Genomic DNA, 22103 nt, shown 5'->3' with positions numbered 1-22103 from the left:
AGTTCACACTTGGTAGTATTGCTCGAATTTCTGGTATGGCCGATGGGAAGCATAGTTATGCAAAAAATCTTCGACGGAAATGCTGCGTTTTCATTGGCTGACACGTGTTCGAAAGATCAAATATCGCGACCTTTCGACACATCGCGGTCATGAAGACTTCTATTTCGACTTTGGCACCAAGACGATTGGATCGATGAGAAAGACAGCAAAGGCGGCAGTGTCTGCTGCGGTCGCGACGTGGTTGCTTCTCACAACTGCCACCACCGGCGTCCATGCCTCGTTCTGCTCCCCTGGTTCTGGCTACGACGCTGCCACTGATAGTTGTATGGAATGCCGTGCTGGGAGCTGGGCAGACGGGTCCACGGCGTTGTGTCAGCGCCCTGTCAAGTGTACCACTGGCCAAGGTCCGAAAGCTGGCGCCACGTTTGTCACGGACTGCATGACGTGTCCACCTGGATACTACAGTGATCACGACGACGAAACTCCATGCGAAGTCATCCAATGCACTCCTGGCTTTTACAGTGACGCCGTCGGGGCCACCGATGCCACCAAAACATGCACCGCCTGCCCCGCCAGCACGTACTCGACTGGCCTCAACGACGTCTGCCACGACTGCGCGTTTGGGGAGTTCAGCCTCCAAGGCGATGGCGTGTGCAGTCCCCTAGAGTGCCCGTTGAACTCGGAGCCAACGGCCCACGCCACCAATGCCACAGACTGCTTGCCTTGTGCGATCGGAACCTTTTCTGCGGGTGGAACCAACACCTGCGAGCCCATGCAGTGTCCTCGCGGCACAGAGCCCAAGGCGGCCCCGTCGTCCATCTCAGACTGCGACCCGTGTGCACTGGGCAAGTTTTCAACCGGCGGATCGTCCGTGTGTGAGCCCACCACGTGTCTTCCCGGCTTTGTGGCTGTGGATTTGGCCTGGGACGGCGTGGACAGTTGCAAGCGTTGTGATGCTGGGTACAAACTACGTACCGTTGCATTTCCAACGATGTTTGACGTTTGATTCCCCTTGTATAGATGGATCTCACCTGGTGGTGCCGCTACGGTATGTACCCAGTGCGGCAATGGTACGTATGCCAATGCCGATTCGATTTGCGCGCCGGCGAAATGCAGTCCTGGGTTGTTTGCACCTCCTGGTTCGTCTGACCCGATAGGCAACTGTGTCGCGTGCGCAGTGGGCACGTTTTCTACCGGTGATAGCGCCATTTGTAAGCCAGTCGCATGTCCAGTTGGGACGGAGCCCCACGCACTTGCCACGCAAGTAGACGACTGCGTGGCGTGTGTGCGCGGGTACTTTTCCCCTGGTGGCGTCGTCGCATGTGAGCCTGCCACGTGTCCGAAAGGCACTGAAGCGAACGACCACGCCGGCGGACCCACCGAGTGCTCCAAATGCCCCCACGCCCAAAACTCGCTCGGCAACTCCAGTCTATGCATGAGTCCACCGTGTGATCCTGGCTTTGAGCCCAACGACGACGGCGAAACGTGCTCCATTTGCACGGCCGGCCGGTTTTCCCCGGGCCGGGGCGTCCCGTGTCAAGACTCTAAATGTCCCCCCAGTACGGAAAGTCTGGACGGCGCGTCGGATGCGGTCGCCAACTGTGTCGCGTGCGACATCGGGTACATCTCGGAAGGCGGCAGCGACCTCTGTGCGCCATGTCCGTCCGGCACATACACGCTCAAGAACATGACAACGTGCGAACCCACGACGTGCCCGGTGGGTTTTGAGCCCAAGTCGCCCCCCCTACACGCGTTCGATTGCGTGGAATGTCTGAATGGGCACTACAGTCCTGGCGGCAACGCAACCTGTGGCCATGCTACTTGTCCGGCGGGCAGCAGCACCGTCGACCACGCGGAAACCCCCACCGACTGCGTGCTCTGTGCGGCGGGAACGTACTCCAGTGGAGGCAACACCACGTGTAAGGATGCTGCCTGTCCACCGGGGTTCGGCGCCCCTGCTGGAGCTTCCACAGGGGATGCGTGTGCTCCGTGTGGTGCGGGGTCGTACAGCTTCGGAGGCTCGTTCCCCTGCACCCCCACGACATGTCGCCCGGGCTCAAGCTCCAACGCCACGACCGCCACCCATCCGTCAGACACGTGCGTCGAGTGTGCCGTCGGTTTCTTCTCTCCCGGCGGCCACGCTTCGTGCCAGCCCATGCAATGTGCGCCTGGCTTTAGCGGGAAACCCAACGCCGTGGATCCAGTGACGGACTGCAAGTCGTGCGCGGACGGCCACTCGTCGGAAGGCACGTCGAGCCCTTGTATTCCATGTGCGAGGGGCTTTTTTGCGGCGGCGGGCGACGCGACCTGCCAGCCTGCCACATGCGCGGCCGGATGGCAGGCGAACGAAGGCGCGGTCCACGCGACCGACTGCAAGGGATGCCCGTGGGGGACATACGCATCCGGTGGGTCGGCGCTCTGCGATGCAGTGTCGTGTCCGGCGGGGTCGTTCGCACCAGAACAAACCAACTCTTGCTCGTTGTGCCGCGGGGGAAGCTACTCGACGGCGGACGCGGCGGTGTGCAAGCCGGCGCTGTGTCCGCCTGGCCAGGCGACGGTCGAAGGCGCGACGTCGCCGACAGATGACTGTCTCGATTGCCCTGTGGGAACCTATGGGCTGGGCCAGAACCAGCCGTGCAAACCCACGACGTGTCCGTCCGGATATGCGTCGTCGACCACCGGCATCCACTTGGAGAAAGGGAGCTGCAAACTGTGCCCCGTGGGCTGGTTCAGCGCAGGCGGGGGCGACCAGTGCGAGCCCGGCACCTGCGCGCCAGGGTGGTTCCTCCCCGAAGGCAAAGGCGACTGCACGATCTGTCCGGCTGGCAAGTTCAGTCTCGGCGGCGACAAGCAGTGCCAAGATACGACGTGCCCGCTTGGCACCGCAGCCCCCAGTGGCGCCACGTCAGCTACCGGGCAGTGCGTGGCGTGCGTCGCGGGGTACTTCAGTCCTGGCGGAACCGCCGCGTGCACTCCGTGTACGTGCGACCCTGGCACCGGCTCTGTCGCAGGCACGCAACTCTTTTTCATTTGAATGTGTTTTGACCACATGATTTAGGAGCTAGTTCGCCTCGCGACGCATGCACCGTGTGCGAACGCGGCTACTTTTCGCCAGGATCGAGCCACCCATGCGTTCCCACCACTTGCGCGCCAGGCACAGCATCGGCAACGCCAGGGGCCGTCAACGAAAGAGACACCTGCGAGGTGTGTCCAGCAGGCCAATTTGGCCATGGAGGATCGTCTCAATGCGCCAACACCACCTGCGCGCACGGAACGTCGGCGTTGGCTGGAGCCGTGGACCCGGTGCTGAACTGCACGATCTGCGGGGCGGGCACATACTGCGAGGGCGGCGGCAGTGTGACCAAGGCCACGTCGTGCCTGCCGGGGTACGCGTCTCCGGAAGAGGCAGACAGCCCCGACGGGTCGTGCGCGATCTGCCCCCAAGGGTCGTTCAGTCCTGGCGGCGCCGTCCAATGCCAGCCCACGCTTTGTCCTCCAGGTATGACTTTGTCTTCCACGAGCACTTGTCTTATAATCGCAACACAGGCACGTCGGCAGCTGCGGGGGCCAAGGACGCTGTAACCGATTGTGTAACGTGCGTCGCGGGCAGTTACTCGCCAGGTGACACCAGCGCGTGTTTGCACCCGACCACGTGCCTCCCGGGGTTTGCTTCGTCTCGAGGGGCCAATTCATCCAACGGATCGTGTGTTGAGTGCGGTGCCGGGCAGTTCGCCGCCGGGGGAGCCGACCAATGCGCCAAGACGACGTGCGAACCTGGCAGCGGGTCGCCGGCAGGGGCTGCGTCCGCCACGGGGAGCTGCAAGGAGTGCGAGCCAGGCCACTTTTCGCCGGGCGGGGGCTTCGACTGCGCGCCCATGGCATGTCCCCCTGGTTGGGCCTCCAACGTCACTGGAGCGTATCGCAGTGTCCACAAGTGTCAAGTGTGTTCGGCTGGGTTCTACTCGCCCGGTGGCAGTGTCGAGTGCAAACCGACCAACTGCCTCGCCGGCTACAGCTCCCCAGCGGTATGAAACGCTGTCTTTTCCATTCCTTTTTGCATTATATCGACAAATACAGCATATCTCACGTGTACATGTTCGAATAGGGCTCAGATGTCGAAGTCGAACAATGCTCGCCGTGTGCCGCGGGGTACTTGTCCCTTGGAGGGTCTAGCCAGTGTGAGCTGGCCAAGTGCAAGCCGGGCTACGCGACCCCTCCCGCCGCCGCCGGCGGCTGTGTGCAATGTGCGTCTGGCTACCACTCGTCCGGCGGAGCTACTAAGTGCATCGCGTGTTCCTGCGACCCTGGGTCGACGTGCCTCTCGCCGGACTCGGCGACGTGCTCCCCATGCCCGAATGGCACCACCACGTCACGCCTTCTCGGTGGATGCGTGAAAACGTCAAACGACCAAGAGGCGTATGTGAATGTAGTCTTGAGCGTCGACGGCTACTCGCCACCTTACTTTAACCAGCAAGTCGTGAATTCGTTCCGCGATGGATTGATGTCCTTCCTTAATGATGATGAGCCCGCGGCGTCGTCTAAGGTATGTATGCACCATGCACCTGGGACAAATAGGAATATGAATATGGGATGCGGTGTAGGTGGCATCGGTCGATCCAAGTGCTATTGTTGTGGACGCGGAAGTCGACTCGACGTCGGATTTGGGTGGCAGTCTCGTCACCCTGCGACTTGCCCTGGCGTCGTCGGTTGGCAACATCTACTCCTCTCTCGAGGTATGCTGTCTGTCACTGCTCTGCTTGTTGCTAAGCGGAATGTCGTAGTCCCTGACGACCTCGGGCGGCGCTTTAACGGGCTCATCAACGTTGGCCTCGTTCATTCAACATGCAGGTCTCGTGCGTGTGAGAAACGTGCAAGTTCAATCTGTGCAGCTATGGCAGCAAGGACATGAGGTAGTCAGACCTTACATTAACAAGCATGCCCTAACTTTCAGTAGACGAGCCGTAGCATCTGGCAGTCAGAGTCGCCGTCGTACGACAACGAGACAAACTCCATCCCTTCTACATCCCCCAACACCACCAAGTCTCCTAATGGAGGAGCTTCGTCGCCGGTTGCGTCCACCACTATCACGTCCGCCGCTGCCGCTCGACGTGGCATGTTGGCCATGTTGCTCATTCTGCTGTGCGCTTGTATATCCTCTTAGACTTAATCCTCTTTAAATAAAATACCCTGTACATTGCAATAATATGAAAAGCCTCTTAAATATAATACCCGGATTCGATTGGTGCCGCGCAAAACCTATTGGGGTCGATTTTCATTTTGATTGAAGCCACCAACATCATGTCGTCTGCCAAGAATGCCAAGCTGGACACGAAGCCCCAAGTGATTGTCGTGCTGGAGAATGCGGCGCTCGAGACCGTCAAGACCACACGCGGGTACCAGCTCCTCAACTGCGACGACCACAAGGGTATCCACAAGAAGCACAACAAGGACCCGACGGCGTCGCGGCCTGACATTTTGCACCAAGAACTCATGGCGCTGCTCGACAGTCCGCTCAACAAAGCCGGTCATCTCAAGGTTCGTCACACTCGCGATGGTCGTCGTCTCACATGAGCTTCCACCTCTGACATGTCATGCAGGTGTTCATTCGCAGCTCCAAAGGCGTGTTGATACAAGTGAGCTCCCAGATGCGCATTCCCCGCACGTACAAGCGATTCGCCGGGCTCATGGGTATGCACACACCTTCTCCATCTGGACGTCACCTTATGATGTTGTCGCTTTCTAGTCCAATTGCTGCATGCGTTAAAGATTCGATCGTCCGACGGCAAGACCACATTGTTGAAGGTCATTCAGAACCCCGTGGACGCGCACTTCCCCCCCAACTGCAAGAAATACGGTACCATCGCCTTTTTCTCGTTCTTCTCATACTCATCCGCCCATTTCAGGCTGCTCGGTCACTGGCGACCTCGTGGACCCGTGGGAGTTTGCCACGGAGCTGCCCAAGGAGCCCGTCGTGTTTGTGCTCGGCGCCATGGCCCACGGCCATATTACCATGGAGATGTGTCCTTACGTACGTCTATATTATATACCGCCCCCCCTTTATCCTTACCGATATGGCATCCGGATAGATCGACGAAATGCTGTCGCTCTCGGAATACCCCGTACGTATCCGTCTGTCCATCCACATATGATATCTCAATCCTGACATTGAAAACTCATGGTATGACGTGGCGTGTCCATAGATGAGTGGCGCCCAAGCCATCGGCCGCCTCCTCAACGCATTCGAGCGCCATTATGGCATTTTGTAATCCTATTGCCCATTGCAGTCTTCAAGTGTGGTGTGTTATTCCCTCTCTTTATGTGTATGTGATGTAGACCACCACGTTGATGGTGGTGGTCTACATCACATACACATCCAAGGGTGGTACAGCTGTATTCCCTCCCTTTAACGACGACACATACTGCCATCATCATCTTGGTTTACATCACAGACACACAACTGCATACATGTTGCTCTGAGTACACTGTACTACGGAGTATTGTGCTTTTCAGTGAAATTTGCCTATTTGGGGGACTGATGAAATCAAATCGAGCAAAGGAGTATGATTGGCTACAAAGAATGATGGTTGCAATATGATTGGCTAAAAAGATTGACTGCTGCATTGGAGTCACAAAGATACCTCTTAAACTTAATTTTATACGAAATTTCGAAGGTCCGGCGATAGGAATTGACCACACATACCATAACATAATAAAGGTATTATTTCCCATGTGACACGTTAGATATGCGACACCGTCTTCTCCCATGTCGATCGTGTGCATGTCGCTCACAGATCCCGCCGCGTGGACGACGACGAGGCAGCCCCTGGTGGCGGCATCTGCGACATCGTATCGAACGACATGTTTCTGTCGTCTTTGTCTGCAGCATTCGAGTAGTCGCGACTTTGCTGCTTGGCTTTGGCCGACGCTTTCAGCGACTTGAACCACGTCTCATACCGCTGCAACTGCACGTCCTATGACCCCACCAACATGGTCACAGTCATCATCGTGGTACCGATTCAACTCTGTCGCATGGGAAACCTACTTTTTGACGACTGGCGTCGGTCGCAGCCGCCAACTCGTCGCGCAAGATCTGCATGTCGGCTTCCAGTTTGGACTCTGACGACGACAACTCCCTAAGGCTCTGTTAACTATGTAGCCCAGACAACAACAAGTACTACTAGTAGTAGTACTACTACTAGGTAGTACACAACTAACTCGACGTACAGTCTCGCTAGGTCGTGGCTTCGCGTGGTCTGGCGACTTGCTTCTTGGCGGCGCCACTCCTCCAACGCGCGCTTCAACACGGCAAACTATAGTTCGTCCCTATCCGTTATGACATGTCGAATGCGGTATATCCTTGCCTTTTGATGGTATTCCGTCTTGAACTCGTCCATGGCGTGCACGAGCCGCTTGTTCTCTTCGCGCAGCCGCGCCATCGACTCAGTGTCCTGCCACACATTACTATTTATATATCGTCTCGGACATACTTGAATCAACTTGGCGTTTTCGCTGCCGAGGGTCTTGATAGTATGCATCAACCGATTCGCTTCAAACTTTTGGTGAGCCAGCGCCGTCCTGAGCTGCTCCATCTCCGCGTCCATGATCGTCGAGCCGTCAGTCGTTAATGATCCCTGGGAGTGAAGATGGTGACCTTTGCGACAGAACACGGCAACTTACGTCGAAAGCACCCGCCGATGCCGATGGCCGCCTCATGGATGGCTTCTCCGCCGTCGTACTGTCTACATGTGCCACATCAGGATGTGATGAATGTAGGTCAACTCGAATACCCGACGCGCTTCTTCGGCCGCTGCCCCCTCCGCTTCCTTGCTTCTCCATTAACCTTCCCATATGAGATTGCCATGATGAGAGGATGATTGATTCGCGGACAACGAGCGTACATTTCGCGCTGGTTCTTCATGCGATGGGCCGCGGCCGCCTTCAACGTGGCCCCGCCATCCACACGATGGGCAGCCAACGACGACGATGACGACGCTCCTTTGCCATGGCTGGCTTTCGGCAACAAGCAGAACGAATCGCCCAAGTCCGAGCTCAAGTGCTGCTTCATCCACGGCTGTGAAGGATGGTGACCCGGGGAAGGATGAGACTGTGAGGAGTGGCGTGTCGAAGGAAGTGGGCCCAGACCTAACGCCTTCAAGCGATCAAACAACTCCTCCATCTCCGACGCGGCCGTCTGCAGCGGCAAGTTGTAGTCTTCCGTGGTAGGCGCCGTCGAGGGAGGAGGAGCAACGGTGGTTGGCGACGTGAGATGATCAAGCGGCACCGAGGAGGTTGTCGGTGTTGCCGTGGCGGCGATAGTGATGTGGGACGGAACGGACGAGGCATGCGGACTCTGATTCAATGTGAGCGTCCGATGCCACCGCATCGCGCGCTGCTCGTGGTTGTCGGCAATGAGCTTCAATGCTGCGCGCGTCTTGTTGTCTTCTTGCCGCACCGCCTCCATTGCGCGAAGGTAGCTGCTGCTGGCGAGCCGCTCGAGTTGTTCCGCTCGTCGCAGCTAAAGGCACAAATCGAGGTCACGTGAGGTTAAACGTCTGATGGACATGGACGTTGTTGATCTACGCACATTTCCAGCCTGGGCACTCTCCTCGGCTTCCAGGGCATACTCGTGGCCCATGAATGCCGCTGATCGATCGAACGAGGCGGCGGCGACAGCATCGCTCCGCAACGATGGTTTCATCATCGACAACAACGCAATATGTTCGCGCGATTAGCAGAACGAGGAGATCATCACTCTTGATTCATCTTATACCTATAGTGTTGCGTCTGGTCTTAAAAAACGTGTTCGTTTTCTTATTTTCATTTCTTTTCTAGTTTTTCAATGCGAAAACGAATTTAAAAAGCACACTTTTCTCCGACGAATTCCTATATTCATAACGCTCCTATCAGTCAGACCTTGTCCCTCGTTCGTCCAGTACGGCGGCACGAATCGTTGCCACGTGCACACTCCATACTAATACCAATAACAGCATCGATCCAAGGGCATTCTTCTTGTGTATTACACATATATAGTCACCAGGCAGCTAGCTTCTTCTCCGTCGGGATCACCCACCATTTCCAAGGCTACCGTTGCCAAAACCGTGGCCTTAGGTCGTTGAGGGACCGAGCCAGTACAAGCCCAAGGTTGCGCCCGCCTTTAAGAAATTCCCACCTCGATGCAACACCTGCACATATGCATGCGCGGGCACATCCATCACATGCGTGATGTTCATCACGTCCACCGCCTTGCTTCCCGGCGGCGCCGCCGCCGCCATCCCGTTCACGAACAGCACCATTGCGTTGTGGCCATGGCGGTGCTCAAACTGGCCCTGCACCGTCACGCAGTACTTGCCGGACTGCACCAGCACCACCGCGTCCGTGAGGGGGGTGAGTGCAAACTGGGCCGGGTCGAGCCAACCAAGCACCGACCAAGTGAGGAACGTATCGCGCGGGACTTTGAGCTTGGACGTGGCGACCACCGACACGGAGCGCACCGGCGCCGCGATGGCGCGGCGAAGGACGTCGTTTTCTCGTTCGAGTTTGTCCATGGCGGTTTGCATCAGCGTCATGGGCGCGACAACCGACCTGGTGAGGGGAAATGTGTAGGTGGACCCGAGGGGCGAGTCGGGGTCGATAGTGAGCACCATCCTCGCCGAGCCTTGCTCTAGTAGGACCAGCGCCAACTGGACAAAGGTGGCCCCCGGACACATAGCCTTGCTTTGGCTTAACGCAACCTGCATACATACATGAGCAAAACGTGGTAGTATAGTTGAAGGGAAACAAAGGCAAGGCCACACGTGGAGGGCGTTGATCACGTGCGAACTGTCCCAGACAAACACTTTGCCCGTGGCTTCCAGTGTGGTGTCGTGCACGGTGCATTCCCTACACCATCACCATCACCACCACTCCCACAACGTACACAAATTTCCGTTAATCGTCTAAGGATTCCACGACAAAGTTAACACACCATTTCGTGTCTGTGTCCACACACCGAAGCCACAGACGCAACGGCAAGTTGCCGTTCATCGTGGCCATCGTGACGTCGAATGGCCGCCCCACGTGAGACGTGAATCGAATGTCGGAAAACTCGGCGATCTGAAACTTGCGCAACATGGCGTCCGTCGCTGTAGCAGCAGCAGCACCAACCATGGATGGGGCGGGGGGAAACCAAGAATGATCATATTATCGTCAAAGCCAGTTAGATGGATATGTGACCGTTGGAAGATTGAAGTGCACACCCATTGTCCCACCATCACGAAGGCATTGAGAGGGGAGATATGACGACAGTTGGGACTGTGATAAGCGCCGACCCCCCCCTCCCCCCGATCAATCTCAAACCAAACCCCAAACTGTATCATTCCTTCAATTAAGTAGTACCATAATATACTAGTGGTGTTATGCTAACGACATTTCTCTAGTAATCGTTAGCTCTCTTTCCTACACTGACGACTCACACAGTGGAGTGTGCACTGTCGTACATAGCTATTATAGTTGATCCATCTGCTTGAGGTGCACCCGCACCACTGCCGCCACTTGCATGGCGGTGGGTCTGTTTTCTGGCTCGAAGGCAAGGCACTGCAGCGCCAGGTCCGACGGGGGACACTGCCCTGACATCGTCGGGTGGATCTCGCCGTGGATGACCATGCTCATGATCGCCGTGTCCACCAACGGTTTGCCTGTCAAGATATCAGGCATCCCATCGTTTGTCATGGCTACCTTTTCCGTTGATCTTGTTGGCGTACGGAATTGCATGCGTGTCCAACTCGGTGATGACCATCCCGAACGAGTACACGTCTGCCGCGACAGTGTAGTAGTTCTCCTTGAGGATCTCCGGCGCCTACACACAAGGCAAACGTCTATACTAGTACTAGTACTAGGACTACTACAAGTAGTAGGAGGAAACTACTAGGAAATAAATGACTGACTGTACCATCCATCGATACGTGCCCACGCCAATGGTCATGGTCTCGCTGTTGGCTTCCCGCGACGCCCCAAAGTCCGTCAACTTGGTGCCCTAGCCCGTTCCATTATATACTAGTATATATATATATCGTAAATATTATTGATCCTTTTATAGATATTTTTTTCATTGAAAAATTCGATTTCAAAGAAACATGTGACACTGTCGCATGCGATACCGTTTGAGAGTCCAACAACACGTTGCGAGATTTCAAGTCGCGGTGGATCACGTCCATCGAATGCAAATACACGAGCCCTTCCGCAATCGCCAGCATACACTGGACCTTGTCGCTCCACGGAAAAAACGTCGTTTCGTCCTTCCGAGGTTGGACTGATGCAATGGATGGCTTGGACTGGTCCAGCACGTGCTTCAAGTCGCCCCTGTCCATCCATTCCACGACCATCTCCAACGTCGCCGGGGTCGACCAACTCGCGCCAATCGTTCGGACAATGTATCGACTCACAAACCTAGTCAGAGATAGTTATTACTAGTAGTAGTCGTACTAGTACTACTTGGACGTGAGGGTGATTTCGTCGACAGGGATTGTACGTCGGTTTTCTCGTGTTTGCCAGGCAACATGCACTTGACCGCTACGGGGGCTCCTAACAGTAAGCACAATATATATATATATAAATATTTATATACAAATATATATAAATACATATATATACATATATATGTATTCCATCAGCTTAAGAGAGAATGTGATTTACCTTTGTATTCGCCATACCACACTTGGCCGTACGCGCCTTGGGCGACGACTCTGGTTTTGTTCAATTTGGACTCTTCCTGTCGAATCAGAGCTAGTTCCTAGTCAAGCAAAAAAATGATGACGCAATCATATCTTGATAACGTCATCACTACCTCCATGTGCAAGAAAGTTGACGTTGGCGGGGATGATGTGGATGGTCCGAGTAGGTTGCGTTGGCTCGACGTGTCTTGGTAACTGAACCCTCCAGTCGATCTACACGCAATTTACATTTGAATAAGCAACATGTATCTATCTATATACTAGACTATCTATATAACATGTATCTATCTATATACTAGATTAGTTCATATAGTCCAACGAAATACAGTACGCACGCGTGGTCTGTAATGTGTGTGGGTCGTTGCACATCATTCTTCTCGAGGTGGCTATGGGATGCAACATGGTTATCCCAAGTACCACTGTAGTTCGAACAAACGACAGATGGGTACGACTTGTGCAAGGCATCCGTGACGTGGCGGCGGCGCGTGTACACAACCCACGCGGCGGTGCCCAATACGAACCCGCCGCCTAGGGCCAGCGCCACAATCAGGCCAAAGTTGGGGTGCGCCGACGGCCGTCCGCTGCCGATCGCGTCGTCCGATGTCGACGGATCTAACATGTCGAGGTGAGTCCCTTCCGGGCGGGGACAAGTACCTCGAATGTCACAAATCGTGTATTTCTTGACGAAGCGCGGGACGTTGGGCAACCGGCACGAGCCGGACACGTCGATCGAGCCGACGCGGAAGGTAGTGGGGAGGGCGTCGAGAGCTCGGAACGACGATTCATCCACGAGGAACGTCGTGAGAGCTGCGGTCCCAAAGTTCCTGTTGAAATCCACACGATCAGAAAAGTTATTCTCCCATCGAATAATGTCCGTGGAAATATATATATTCGTACAACGACATGAGCTGGGATGCCATCAACACCTTTGAAAATGTGGCCACCTCTGGGTTGCCTGTAAAGGTCAAGTCTGTGGCATGCCGAAAGTCGATGTTTGCGACGCTTGTAAGTTGGTTGTTGGATGCGTCGCTACAACAGACGATGATAAAGAAGAGATGAACGAGAAACATAGTTGGCGTACAAGTTTGTCAGCAACGAGTATGGAATGGACGCGGGAAGGTCCGAGAGGCCATTGCCCGCCACAGACCTGCCCGACATGAGCATTTGGATAGTGATGCATGTATGTACTGTACGTACAAGACGGACAGCGTCGGCCGGAACCTCGCCCGTGCAAAAGAGATCGACTTTCAAGTTGGCGTTGTCGAAGTGGCTAGAAACGCATACGTCATGCGAAAAGAGATGCATGGAATTGACATCAGCGTACATGTATGTGCTGGAGAGAAGCGGCAGCTCCGCAAGGTAGTCGGCTGGACCTGCAGAAGTGTATCATGACGCTTGGGTGCCACTCGACACAAGAAAGAATACAACGGAGAAGTACTGTTGTACGTTGTACCAGTAAGGCGAAGGGGTATCGACGGACGTGACAAGGTCCTTGAACACATTCCGACGCGAATATGACACGAGTTCCTGTGGGATCGCAAAGATTATCAACGAGAATGTTGGGGCAGTTCGAGACATACCTTGCAATTGCTGTCCACTATGCACAGTACAGCGTCGGACTGACCGCAATACGACCGAGTGAATGTGGTCCGGAAGGCAGAGTACGGGCACGACGCTGTGGTGGCGGTGGCAGACGCATCAAGAACCAACGCCATCGTCGAGATTGATAGCATTGAGTGCATGAAGTACGTTGACATGGGCCAGCAGCTTAAAAATGTTCGAGTCGAAAGGGTGCGTGTTGTGATTGGGTGACACTTCCAATAGATCGCTCAACTCAACATGACCTCTCTTCTTACAATTAACAGAAAGGCCACGGGAACTATATTCACTTTTCACGGTAGGAAAATGGAGGTATCGACATCGAACTATTCCCACCGTCTAGCAGATGCCACCCCCTTCTCGGGATTCACAGAATACACCTTCATGAACACGCGTAAATGCTTTCAAGTAGAAGTACGAAGATCCGTGCGAGTTAGAGATTCTTCCGTGTGAGCCAATGCTTCGCCATCATGCGATGGTACTAGAACGTTTTGTTGGACAAATAGGAAAAAAACTACTTATGTTTCATCCAATTGCATGAGAGCAGCCACATCAGCGAACTTAGACTCTACCACTGTAACATAGTTGTACGTTCTTTAGAATGTCCCAAACCACTGAAGTACCACATGTGTTGACGAGCATCGGAGATTGACCTTTGGGTTGACGCGAATGAACTGAAAGGCATTCAGATTAACACACGTAGAAATACCTCCAAAACATGTGGTTTGCTTTGGTTGTTGACGAAGCTCTCTGTGAATGTCCAAGACCAAATGATTTAAAGCGCATTTGCATGCATCCTCGCAGTCAACAACGGGATAATGGCGGCAAGTGAAGCATCGCCCTATCTTGTGGGAGCATGTCATTCAACACGGTTGGAGCTGTTTCTCGACGATTTAACCTCGCTGTTCTATCCCAACGAGCTTGGGACAATGGGGATTTACTTCCTGGATCGGAACAAAGTGCAGATGTGATGTCCGAGTACAGTACCTGTAGTTTTAGTTTTATCAATACTCTGATTAAAATCAGATTTGAGCTACTATGGGAACAGCCTTTCGACCGGAAAAGGCCAGAGTGGTTATTAACAATATATAGGATAATTGATTATCTAAGAATATCTGACTAATCCATTTTGAGTTCTACAAGTATGCAAAAACGTTACTGACATTTTTACTGGCATTCCATTGGAAGAAAGAACCAAAATGTGTCCAATGACACGCGCAGAGCGGCCGTTGAATCCATCGAGGGCCAATGGGCCATGCAAGTTTTCGCGGTTGTTCCGGCCTCCGAAAGCGTGCAAATGGCATGTGAAGATGGCCGAATAGTCAAGGACGCGTTCCGAAATCTCTGTGGCTTACTGAGCTCTGTGGACGAAGTTTGAAAATCATAGTATGACCAAAATTTGTACATTTTCCCCTGGCCTGCCTGTTAATTGAGCGAACAGTAAATGTTGACATCGAATTACTGTCAAAATTAATACTATTACCATATTCCGCATAGCTTACAATAAATAAAAGGGAAATATAATCAGTCGTTTAAATAGAAGCTTATCTTTACTATGCTCTCCGAATATTTCCAAATAAATATGATTTGTTTAGAGTTAATTAACAGTAGTCGACAGCGTGGAGGGGGTCAGGCAAAAATATATCAAATGTTAGAGAGTTTTTATGAGAAGCTACAATCTGCAACCCATCAACTGGATACTTGTAATCAGCCAATGAAAATGCACTATATTTTTATGTCTCTGATTCAGAGTTACTCGATTCATTACTACTACTATCACTGTCGGAATTGTTGTCACTCTCGCTGTCGCTCACGTTGCCACTTGCGTCCTCGTCTTGCTTCTGCTTGACGTACTCCTCGAGTTTGTACAGCTGCCGGTTGGCCTTGTGTATGCAACCCTTGATGCTGCTAGCCTTGAGGTCCTTGAAGGCTTCCTTGAGCCTTACCAGGACTTGATGAAACGTCGTGTCTTGGGTGTACTGACGCCCAACCTTGTCAAAGGTAAAGTAATGTAGATAGTAAATTGAATCACGATAGTACCTGGCATTTGACAATGGCCCACACAATTTCGATAGGCTGCAGGTCACTGTGGTAAGGAGGCGTGTATGTCACCGTGTGACCTGCAGCCTCTGCCATCGCAACAACCTCAATCTTGATTTTGTCGACGTGCACGCGAAGTTTCTTCCACAGTCCTGCTTTTGTTTCATTTGTGAATGAAATTCCATAGGCCGTACATGCATTTTGTAAGACAATCTTTTTTTGTCCATATTTAGGTGTATCTATAGGGAGACCTTTATGGTATTTTGCATTGTCCATCACTATAACAGCATTGTTCAAACCATTATCTTCCATTTCATTTAGAAGTTTAGCGAACCAACTGACAAAATATTTATGGTCAAACATTCCATGATAGTCCTTGGTTTCAGGTCTACCAGTTCGTTTGCCACCTTGAAATATACCTAACGCTAAAAGCTTACTTTCCATACAACCACTATTTAAAATTGCAGCAATAAAACAAAATCTTTCACCTTTGTGTTTTTCTTTGACATCAAGGTCTAAATCATCACTAGGATCATATAATGAATCATCATGCCGACTATAATGGTGATGGATATAACTTTCATCTAAATATATAATAGGCCGTCGATTGGCATTGCCTTTCAAAATTTCACACATTTCAGAAACATACATGTCACGATGCTCAATATTCGCAGCACACATTCGGAGCCCAAGGCTTTTTTTCTTTTTGCCACGTTTGTAGCCCAGTTTCGCCAAAACTCTTTGTGTTGCTCGATACGCAGCTTCGGTTGAGAGCTGCGACTCCGGATCGAACGGCAACATGTTCTGTGACCGCAAGAAGTGGGCGACGTCCTTTGCGACGGTTCGTTGACGAGACTGGCGGCGGATGCGGACGAACTCTTGAATTGCGTCGATGATCCTCGGGGTGATTGGGAGCCTTGTACGCGAGGACATATCCCGCGTCGTTGTGGTCTTGATCGTGGTATCTCCAGTTGATATGCACTCTTTCCAAACGGCTTGAACCAATTCATGCTTTCGGCGCAGGAGCCGAGCGACTCTGCGACTGGCAGCGGGGGTGCCTTCTTGGCGCAGCATGGCGTTTAGCATTATCATGTCCAAAATCTCTGGTTTCGAGACAATGGACTCGCGTGAGCGCTTGACGTAGGCAATGGCGCGGTGGATGTCACTCAGTTTTTCGGCGGCTGTGGGCATGGTTGGATCAGCTTGGTTGTGGCAAAGAATTGGGTTGAAATTCATGGCATGTGTTAGTAATGTTGAACCTCTCGATAATTTTATAACTCGGCTAGGTAGGTATTTATAGAATGTGAAGAGTTATATGGTCTTAAGGTTATTTTAGCCTCTATTTTGAACTTTCATGCATTGAGTTGTCGAGAATATCATCATTCGGAGTGTCAAATGAATATGAATCCATAGCTAAGGCTGGGAGCTTCATTTCCACACCTGACATTTATTTTTAGCATTTTGTTTGCAATTTATATGGGGAAAGACCCCCTCCACGCTGTCGACGACTGTAAACTCTGATTTAATTTGAGAGGTTTTCAAGATTGATTTATTCTTGGCGCGAACGAGATGTCGTGGCCGCGCCGAGGCGACTCGAGGAAGGACGGCAGCGATAAGGTAGCCACCGATGCATCGTGGCCTAGGCGAGAAGCAACATCCACCGTCGAAAGCGGAAAGACCCAGCCTGCATGGCCCCGACGTGAGACGAAGAAGGTGGATGCCATCAAGAGTCATCAATCCAAGAAAGACGAAGCGTGGCTGCTGCAAGTCTTTGAGAAGCGGAAGGAACTGAAGAAGAAACGCAAACTGGAAGCCATCCTGCTTGAAGCGCGTGTGAAGGAGGATGTAGCGGAGCAAGCAGAACAAAAGCGCGCCATGACGACAGCGCCATCGATCGACGAGCCGCCACCAACGACGATTGTTGTCGATGCAATCTCCGACGCTGTCATCGACGCACGTCCGTCCACACTCGACATCGACGATAGGAGTGTCCCTGTAGTTCGATCGAATACCTCGTCGTTACCATTACCCACTGTTCATGCTGCTCCGCCATCGTCCAGTGTCCATCATCGTCCCGATCTCTCTAAAACGCCAGCATCGTCCACGTCAGCGAAATTCAATCCACTGGCGCTGACGCCGCCGCCGCTGCGACCAGTCAAGACACTAGATTGGAAGCCAACGTCGTCCCCATCCACCGCATATTCCATCGACGCCGATGTGACGGCATGGAAAGAGTTTGCCAAGAAGGAAGTGCACCGTGAAAAAGGCCCGTCAAGTGTCAGCGACAACTTTGTGCGCCTCACGATGCGAAAGCGCGTGCGTGGTAGCACGGGTAAGGCCAAGAAGCGACCGCAGTACCTTCATGCCACCATGTACAGCAACAACAATGACAATAACAACACCCATCAACCCGGGAATCCAACGCCAAAGCAAGGCGATTCCGCCGCCGAGGCCACAGATGCAATGATATCCGACGGCGTCGACATTGTCGATGAGTGTCTCGCCCAGCCTCCCCATACTCTTCCTCCTCGTCCTTCCACCGACCTTCTTGTTCCCCCGACGGTGACTGAAGCGGCGGCGGCACCACCCCTTCCTCCACAGCTCCATCCAACTGACGACATGCTCGACATACCCATCCCCTGCTGCGCCCATGGCATCCCCTGCCATCGCCTCGTCGTATCCAAGAAGACCAAGAACCACGGCCGTGCGTTCTTTGCATGCACGCGGCGTCTGGACGAAGGCCGGTGCGACTTTTTTCTGTGGGAGCAAAACCACCCCGCCGCCGTCACCCTCGCGTGGACTTCATCTTCCTCTGACCTGCCGCCACCGCCGCCGATTCCTCGCTTCGTGTCGGCACTACACGCGCTCCGTGTCGTGTTTGGCCATGGCGACTTCAAACCCGGCCAAGAATGGGCCATCCACCGCCTGCTCAACGAACCCTCGTCCAAGTCATTGCTGGTGCTTCCCACCGGCTCGGGCAAATCGCTGTGTTACCAGCTGCCGGCGCTGTACCTTCCCGGACTCACCATCGTGATCTCGCCGCTGATTTCGCTCATGCAAGACCAACTGACCAAGCTGCCGCCGCCACTCCAAGCTCGCGCGGCGTCGTTCTCGTCGTCGCGGTTCAAAGCCGACCAAGCCGCTGTCATCAAGGCGTTGGTCGAGAACCGGCTCAAGCTGCTGTTCGTGTCACCTGAACGTGTCGTCACGGCCGGGTTTGCGCGGCTGCTGGCGCGCGTCCACGTCAGCCTCGTGTGCATTGACGAAGCGCACTGTGTGAGCGAATGGTCGCACAATTTTCGCCCGGCGTTCCTACGACTGGGTCGAGTGACCCGCCGCGCCACCAACGTGCTCGCGCTCACGGCCACCGCGTCCGTCGCCGTCACCCGCGATATTGTGCGCATCCTCGAGATCCCCACAGACCGCGGCATCCACCGGTGCAGCGCGTACCGACCCAACTTGGACTTGCATGTCCAGCGCATTCAACATGATGACGACAGGTACGCGGCGCTGCGGACGCTCTTGACCACGGCGCCACTCAATAAGGGAAGTGTGATCGTGTACGTCCACACACAATACGCCGCTGCGCAAGTGGCCGCCCTGCTCACCACTGAAGCCAACATCAAAGCGAGTGCGTACCACGCAGGACTGAGTTCCGACGTCAAGGAAAAGGTATGACTATATATATATATATAAATATAGTGGAGTTTGTGCAATGTATTGTTAGAAATATATAGGTGCATGTTGCGTATGTTGCTGTCATGGTGAGAGCGTTTTATAGAACGCTCTATGATGCGATGGAATGTTGGATATTCATATATAAATATATATAGTCATATATAAATATATATAGTCATATATATATATATATATATATATTCATATATGTAGTCATATATAAATATATGTATTCATATAAATATATATATATATATATTCGTATAAAAATATATTTATTCATATATAAATATATATGAATATCCAACATTCCGACACATCAAGACAAATACATATATATATGTATACTTTAGGATATCGTATATATCATCGCTGACAGAATCGATCGACTTGATACAGAACATAGACACTAACTATATCATTGTATCGATGGAGTAGGTGCAAAAGGGGTTTGCGAGTGGCAAGGTTCGTGTGGTGGTGGCTACGATTGCGTTTGGGATGGGCATCGACAAGGCGAACGTCCGGGGCGTCGTGCATTTCCATATGCCAACTAGCATGGAGCATTACGTCCAGCACATCGGGCGGGCCGGCCGCGACGGGAAGAAGGCGTCGTGCGCGGTGCTGCTGCTCCAGTCGGACTTTGTGCGCTTCCACTCGCTCGCGCACTCGGACGGGCTGTCCATGCCCCAAGCCCACGCGTTGGTCCGCACTCTCTTCTGTCGCCACAACACGTCCATGTCTTCACCAAGCATAACACACCCCATCGCGACCCTAGAACAAGACCTGGATATGAAACATTCGGTGGTGGATACGGTGCTCACGACGCTCGAGCTCCAAGGGATGGTGGAGCTGCTGCCTTGTCTGTATGCCACATGCACGATCAGCGTGCACCAATCTCAAATGTCCAAGTGGACCGTCCATCCCATGTACCCCAACGTGATGGCGATCGCGGCCGTGTCGGCTGTCCAGGACGGGTACCTGTGCACGACCTCGTTCGTGTACAACGTGGTCGAGTATACCCACCGGTTTGCCAGCAACTCCACCAACGACGCAAGTGCGTTTATAGAGCTACGCCGGCTGCAGCAACTCGGCATTGTACAGTACAAACTGTCCGACTATGCCATCCATTTCCGCATATTGAAGTGTCCATCATCATCCGACGCCGCCCTCGACGACCTCGCGCATGCCATCTACGTACACCACCAAGCCCAAGAAGCCCGCAACGTTCATCGGTTAGAAGCATTGTATCACGTCTTGTCGGCAGCATGTCACATTCCACTGAACAAGTCCCCCGTCGGCAAGAAGCAACCGAGCGACCCGTTGAATGCTGCGATTGAAGCATACTTTGAAGACAATGGTGGTATACGTACAGCAGAAGAAGAAGAAGAGCATGACGACTGGCCCCGCACGCCGCTGACCCCGGCGGAGACACTGGCCATCCAAGCCGCCACCACGCGCCTCCTCCAGGACGACCGCGTCGCCTGCCGCCTCGTGTCGGCGCAGAGCATCACGCGCATCCTCCACGGGCTCTCCAGTCCCCGGTTCCCTTCCGACGACTGGCGAGACCACCCGCTATGGGCCAAGTTTGCAGCGATGCCGTTTCCAAACGTTCGTGCTGTCGTCCACGACGTTGTCACAGACCACAAAAAAAATCAAACTGCGATGACGGGTGACGACACGAATGTATGCATCGACCACCCAGACCAGAATCAAGAGGGTTGGTCATAATAACACGAGTCTGGTTCATATACTATGGCTATGTTAAGAGGTTGTCGTTGGCGCTTTGGGTGTGGACGCCGTACGTCGACGGTGGCGCTGCGCGTCGAGCTCGGCGACCCATGACTGTACCAGGGGCGTCTTGAACTTGCCTTGGGTACCCGCAAAGAACTGGTCCAGTTGAAGGTTGTCTTGAGCTATGGAAAACATATGAAAACCAAAACATGGATTTTATGAATACGAGTCATATATATATATATACTAGTATATACTTGTGTATCAACAAAATATGTGATGGACTGTTGACGACGATATTCTATATATATAAATAGCAATATATATATATATAAATAGCAATATATATATATAAATAACAATATATATATAGCAATATATATATATATACATAAATAGCAATATATATATATATATAAATAGCAATATATACCTATATATTTATAGCAATATATATATATTTATAGAAATATGATGGAATTTCAACAAAACGTACCGCCTTCGTACTCGTCGGCTTGCAAAATCATTTCGAATTTATCGAAATCTTTGACCAATTTCGCTTCGTCGGACGTGGCGTCTTCGTATTCGTGCCACAATTCTTTGATCTCCAACGCTAGATCGAGTGTGACCATATGGAGCAGCCAAGGGGGAATGGATGGTGGGTATATGTACCAGCCTGCGAGTGCCCGAGCCTGCTGCAAATGTTGTCAATGGCATTCTAGACAAGATGGACACGAGTAAGCGACCCACGATGAACAACGTTCATGGAGAAGGGGTACCAGTTCCAGGCGATGCTTTTCTTCGTTGGACACGCCTACATCACTCGATCAGGCATATTTTATGGAGAGATCGAAGGCTTGTCGTGGCCATACGTACCATCGTGAGGAGTGATGTCGCCGACGAACGACTCCGCCAAGTCGTGCACGATGGCCATCTTGATGCACCTGCCTCACCATAGCATTGACCTTATTCGTTCGTCACATGCAACAAAGTGGTTACCGTGTCTTGTCCAACGACGAGTCTCCATCGAGCAGCAGCGTGCACATCGCCATGCGGTACATGTGATCGGCAACCGACTCGGGGCCATTCACGTGATGGTTGACCCAGCCTGTGCGTTTCAAGCGCTACATTGGACACGCCATGCTTCAGACACTCATGTTCGTTCGTAGCAAGTGCATGCGTACCTTGAGTTGCCCGCAGATTCGAAGGAATTCCACGGCGCTTGTCGCGGTGATGCCTCGCGTTGTCATCGCAGCCACCGAGGTCAAAAGTACTCACAAATCAATTATCCGGATAATCCTTCCGGTTAAGAAAGCGTATCCTAAAAAATACAGCATGAATAATAAT

At 52.7% G+C, this 22103-nt stretch overlaps 7 protein-coding genes across 8 annotated transcripts; 3 read left to right on the top strand and 4 right to left on the bottom strand.

Moving 5' to 3' along the window:
* Positions 1-79: 79 nt before the first annotated feature.
* H257_11692 (hypothetical protein) lies at positions 80-5161 on the top strand (the record flags this gene model as incomplete). Its single annotated transcript, XM_009838691.1, has 8 exons — positions 80-960; positions 1021-3011; positions 3059-3499; positions 3547-4025; positions 4106-4543; positions 4602-4733; positions 4782-4910; positions 4955-5161. 8 exons carry the CDS (start codon positions 80-82, stop codon positions 5159-5161), a joined length of 4698 nt encoding a protein of 1565 aa, XP_009836993.1.
* A 114-nt stretch (positions 5162-5275) lies between these two features.
* On the top strand, positions 5276-6286 carry H257_11691 (hypothetical protein). The gene is made up of 6 exons (XM_009838690.1): positions 5276-5535; positions 5598-5688; positions 5744-5854; positions 5904-6028; positions 6087-6119; positions 6201-6286. Exons 1-6 carry the CDS (start codon positions 5299-5301, stop codon positions 6264-6266), a joined length of 663 nt encoding a protein of 220 aa, XP_009836992.1. The 5' UTR covers positions 5276-5298; the 3' UTR covers positions 6267-6286.
* A 394-nt stretch (positions 6287-6680) lies between these two features.
* On the bottom strand, positions 6681-8711 carry H257_11690. 2 transcript variants are annotated; one of them, XM_009838689.1, is made up of 9 exons: positions 8585-8711; positions 7899-8515; positions 7788-7840; positions 7678-7739; positions 7488-7631; positions 7362-7448; positions 7225-7310; positions 7043-7133; positions 6681-6971 (listed from the first exon to the last, which is right to left on the bottom strand). In XM_009838689.1, exons 1-9 carry the CDS (start codon positions 8699-8701, stop codon positions 6786-6788), a joined length of 1443 nt encoding a protein of 480 aa, XP_009836991.1. In that variant the 5' UTR covers positions 8702-8711; the 3' UTR covers positions 6681-6785. The 2 variants fall into 2 exon arrangements, with proteins under 2 accessions (XP_009836991.1, XP_009836990.1); XM_009838688.1 differs by having other exon boundaries at positions 6687-6971; positions 7362-7631; positions 8585-8705.
* Positions 8712-9104: 393 nt separating this feature from the next.
* On the bottom strand, positions 9105-10146 carry H257_11689 (hypothetical protein; the record flags this gene model as incomplete). The annotated part of the gene is made up of 3 exons (XM_009838687.1): positions 9105-9731; positions 9795-9879; positions 9965-10146. 3 exons carry the CDS (start codon positions 10144-10146, stop codon positions 9105-9107), a joined length of 894 nt encoding a protein of 297 aa, XP_009836989.1.
* A 532-nt stretch (positions 10147-10678) lies between these two features.
* On the bottom strand, positions 10679-13237 carry H257_11688 (TKL protein kinase). The gene is made up of 14 exons (XM_009838686.1): positions 13162-13237; positions 13033-13081; positions 12906-12978; positions 12790-12855; positions 12606-12737; positions 12363-12532; positions 12161-12320; positions 12044-12094; positions 11822-11921; positions 11671-11767; positions 11496-11559; positions 11136-11424; positions 10928-11011; positions 10679-10834 (listed from the first exon to the last, which is right to left on the bottom strand). Exons 5-14 carry the CDS (start codon positions 12626-12628, stop codon positions 10685-10687), a joined length of 1188 nt encoding a protein of 395 aa, XP_009836988.1. The 5' UTR covers positions 12629-12737; positions 12790-12855; positions 12906-12978; positions 13033-13081; positions 13162-13237; the 3' UTR covers positions 10679-10684.
* A 3648-nt stretch (positions 13238-16885) lies between these two features.
* Positions 16886-20965, top strand: H257_11687 (hypothetical protein). Its single transcript, XM_009838685.1, has 2 exons — positions 16886-19019; positions 19464-20965. Exons 1-2 carry the CDS (start codon positions 16917-16919, stop codon positions 20751-20753), a joined length of 3393 nt encoding a protein of 1130 aa, XP_009836987.1. The 5' UTR covers positions 16886-16916; the 3' UTR covers positions 20754-20965.
* Positions 20744-22030, bottom strand: H257_11686 (hypothetical protein). Its single transcript, XM_009838684.1, has 7 exons — positions 21941-22030; positions 21756-21880; positions 21633-21700; positions 21536-21570; positions 21429-21474; positions 21253-21369; positions 20744-20938 (listed from the first exon to the last, which is right to left on the bottom strand). The coding sequence occupies exons 1-7, from the start codon at positions 22004-22006 to the stop codon at positions 20787-20789; spliced, it is 609 nt and encodes a 202-aa protein (XP_009836986.1). The 5' UTR covers positions 22007-22030; the 3' UTR covers positions 20744-20786.
* Positions 22031-22103: the final 73 nt, after the last annotated feature.

Source organism: Aphanomyces astaci, assembly GCF_000520075.1.
Source record: "Aphanomyces astaci strain APO3 unplaced genomic scaffold supercont1.35, whole genome shotgun sequence".
Classification (NCBI taxonomy): domain Eukaryota; phylum Oomycota; class Saprolegniomycetes; order Saprolegniales; family Verrucalvaceae; genus Aphanomyces; species Aphanomyces astaci.
Note: the sequence above shows the minus strand (reverse complement) of the source record. Positions and strands in the feature narration are given on the sequence as shown.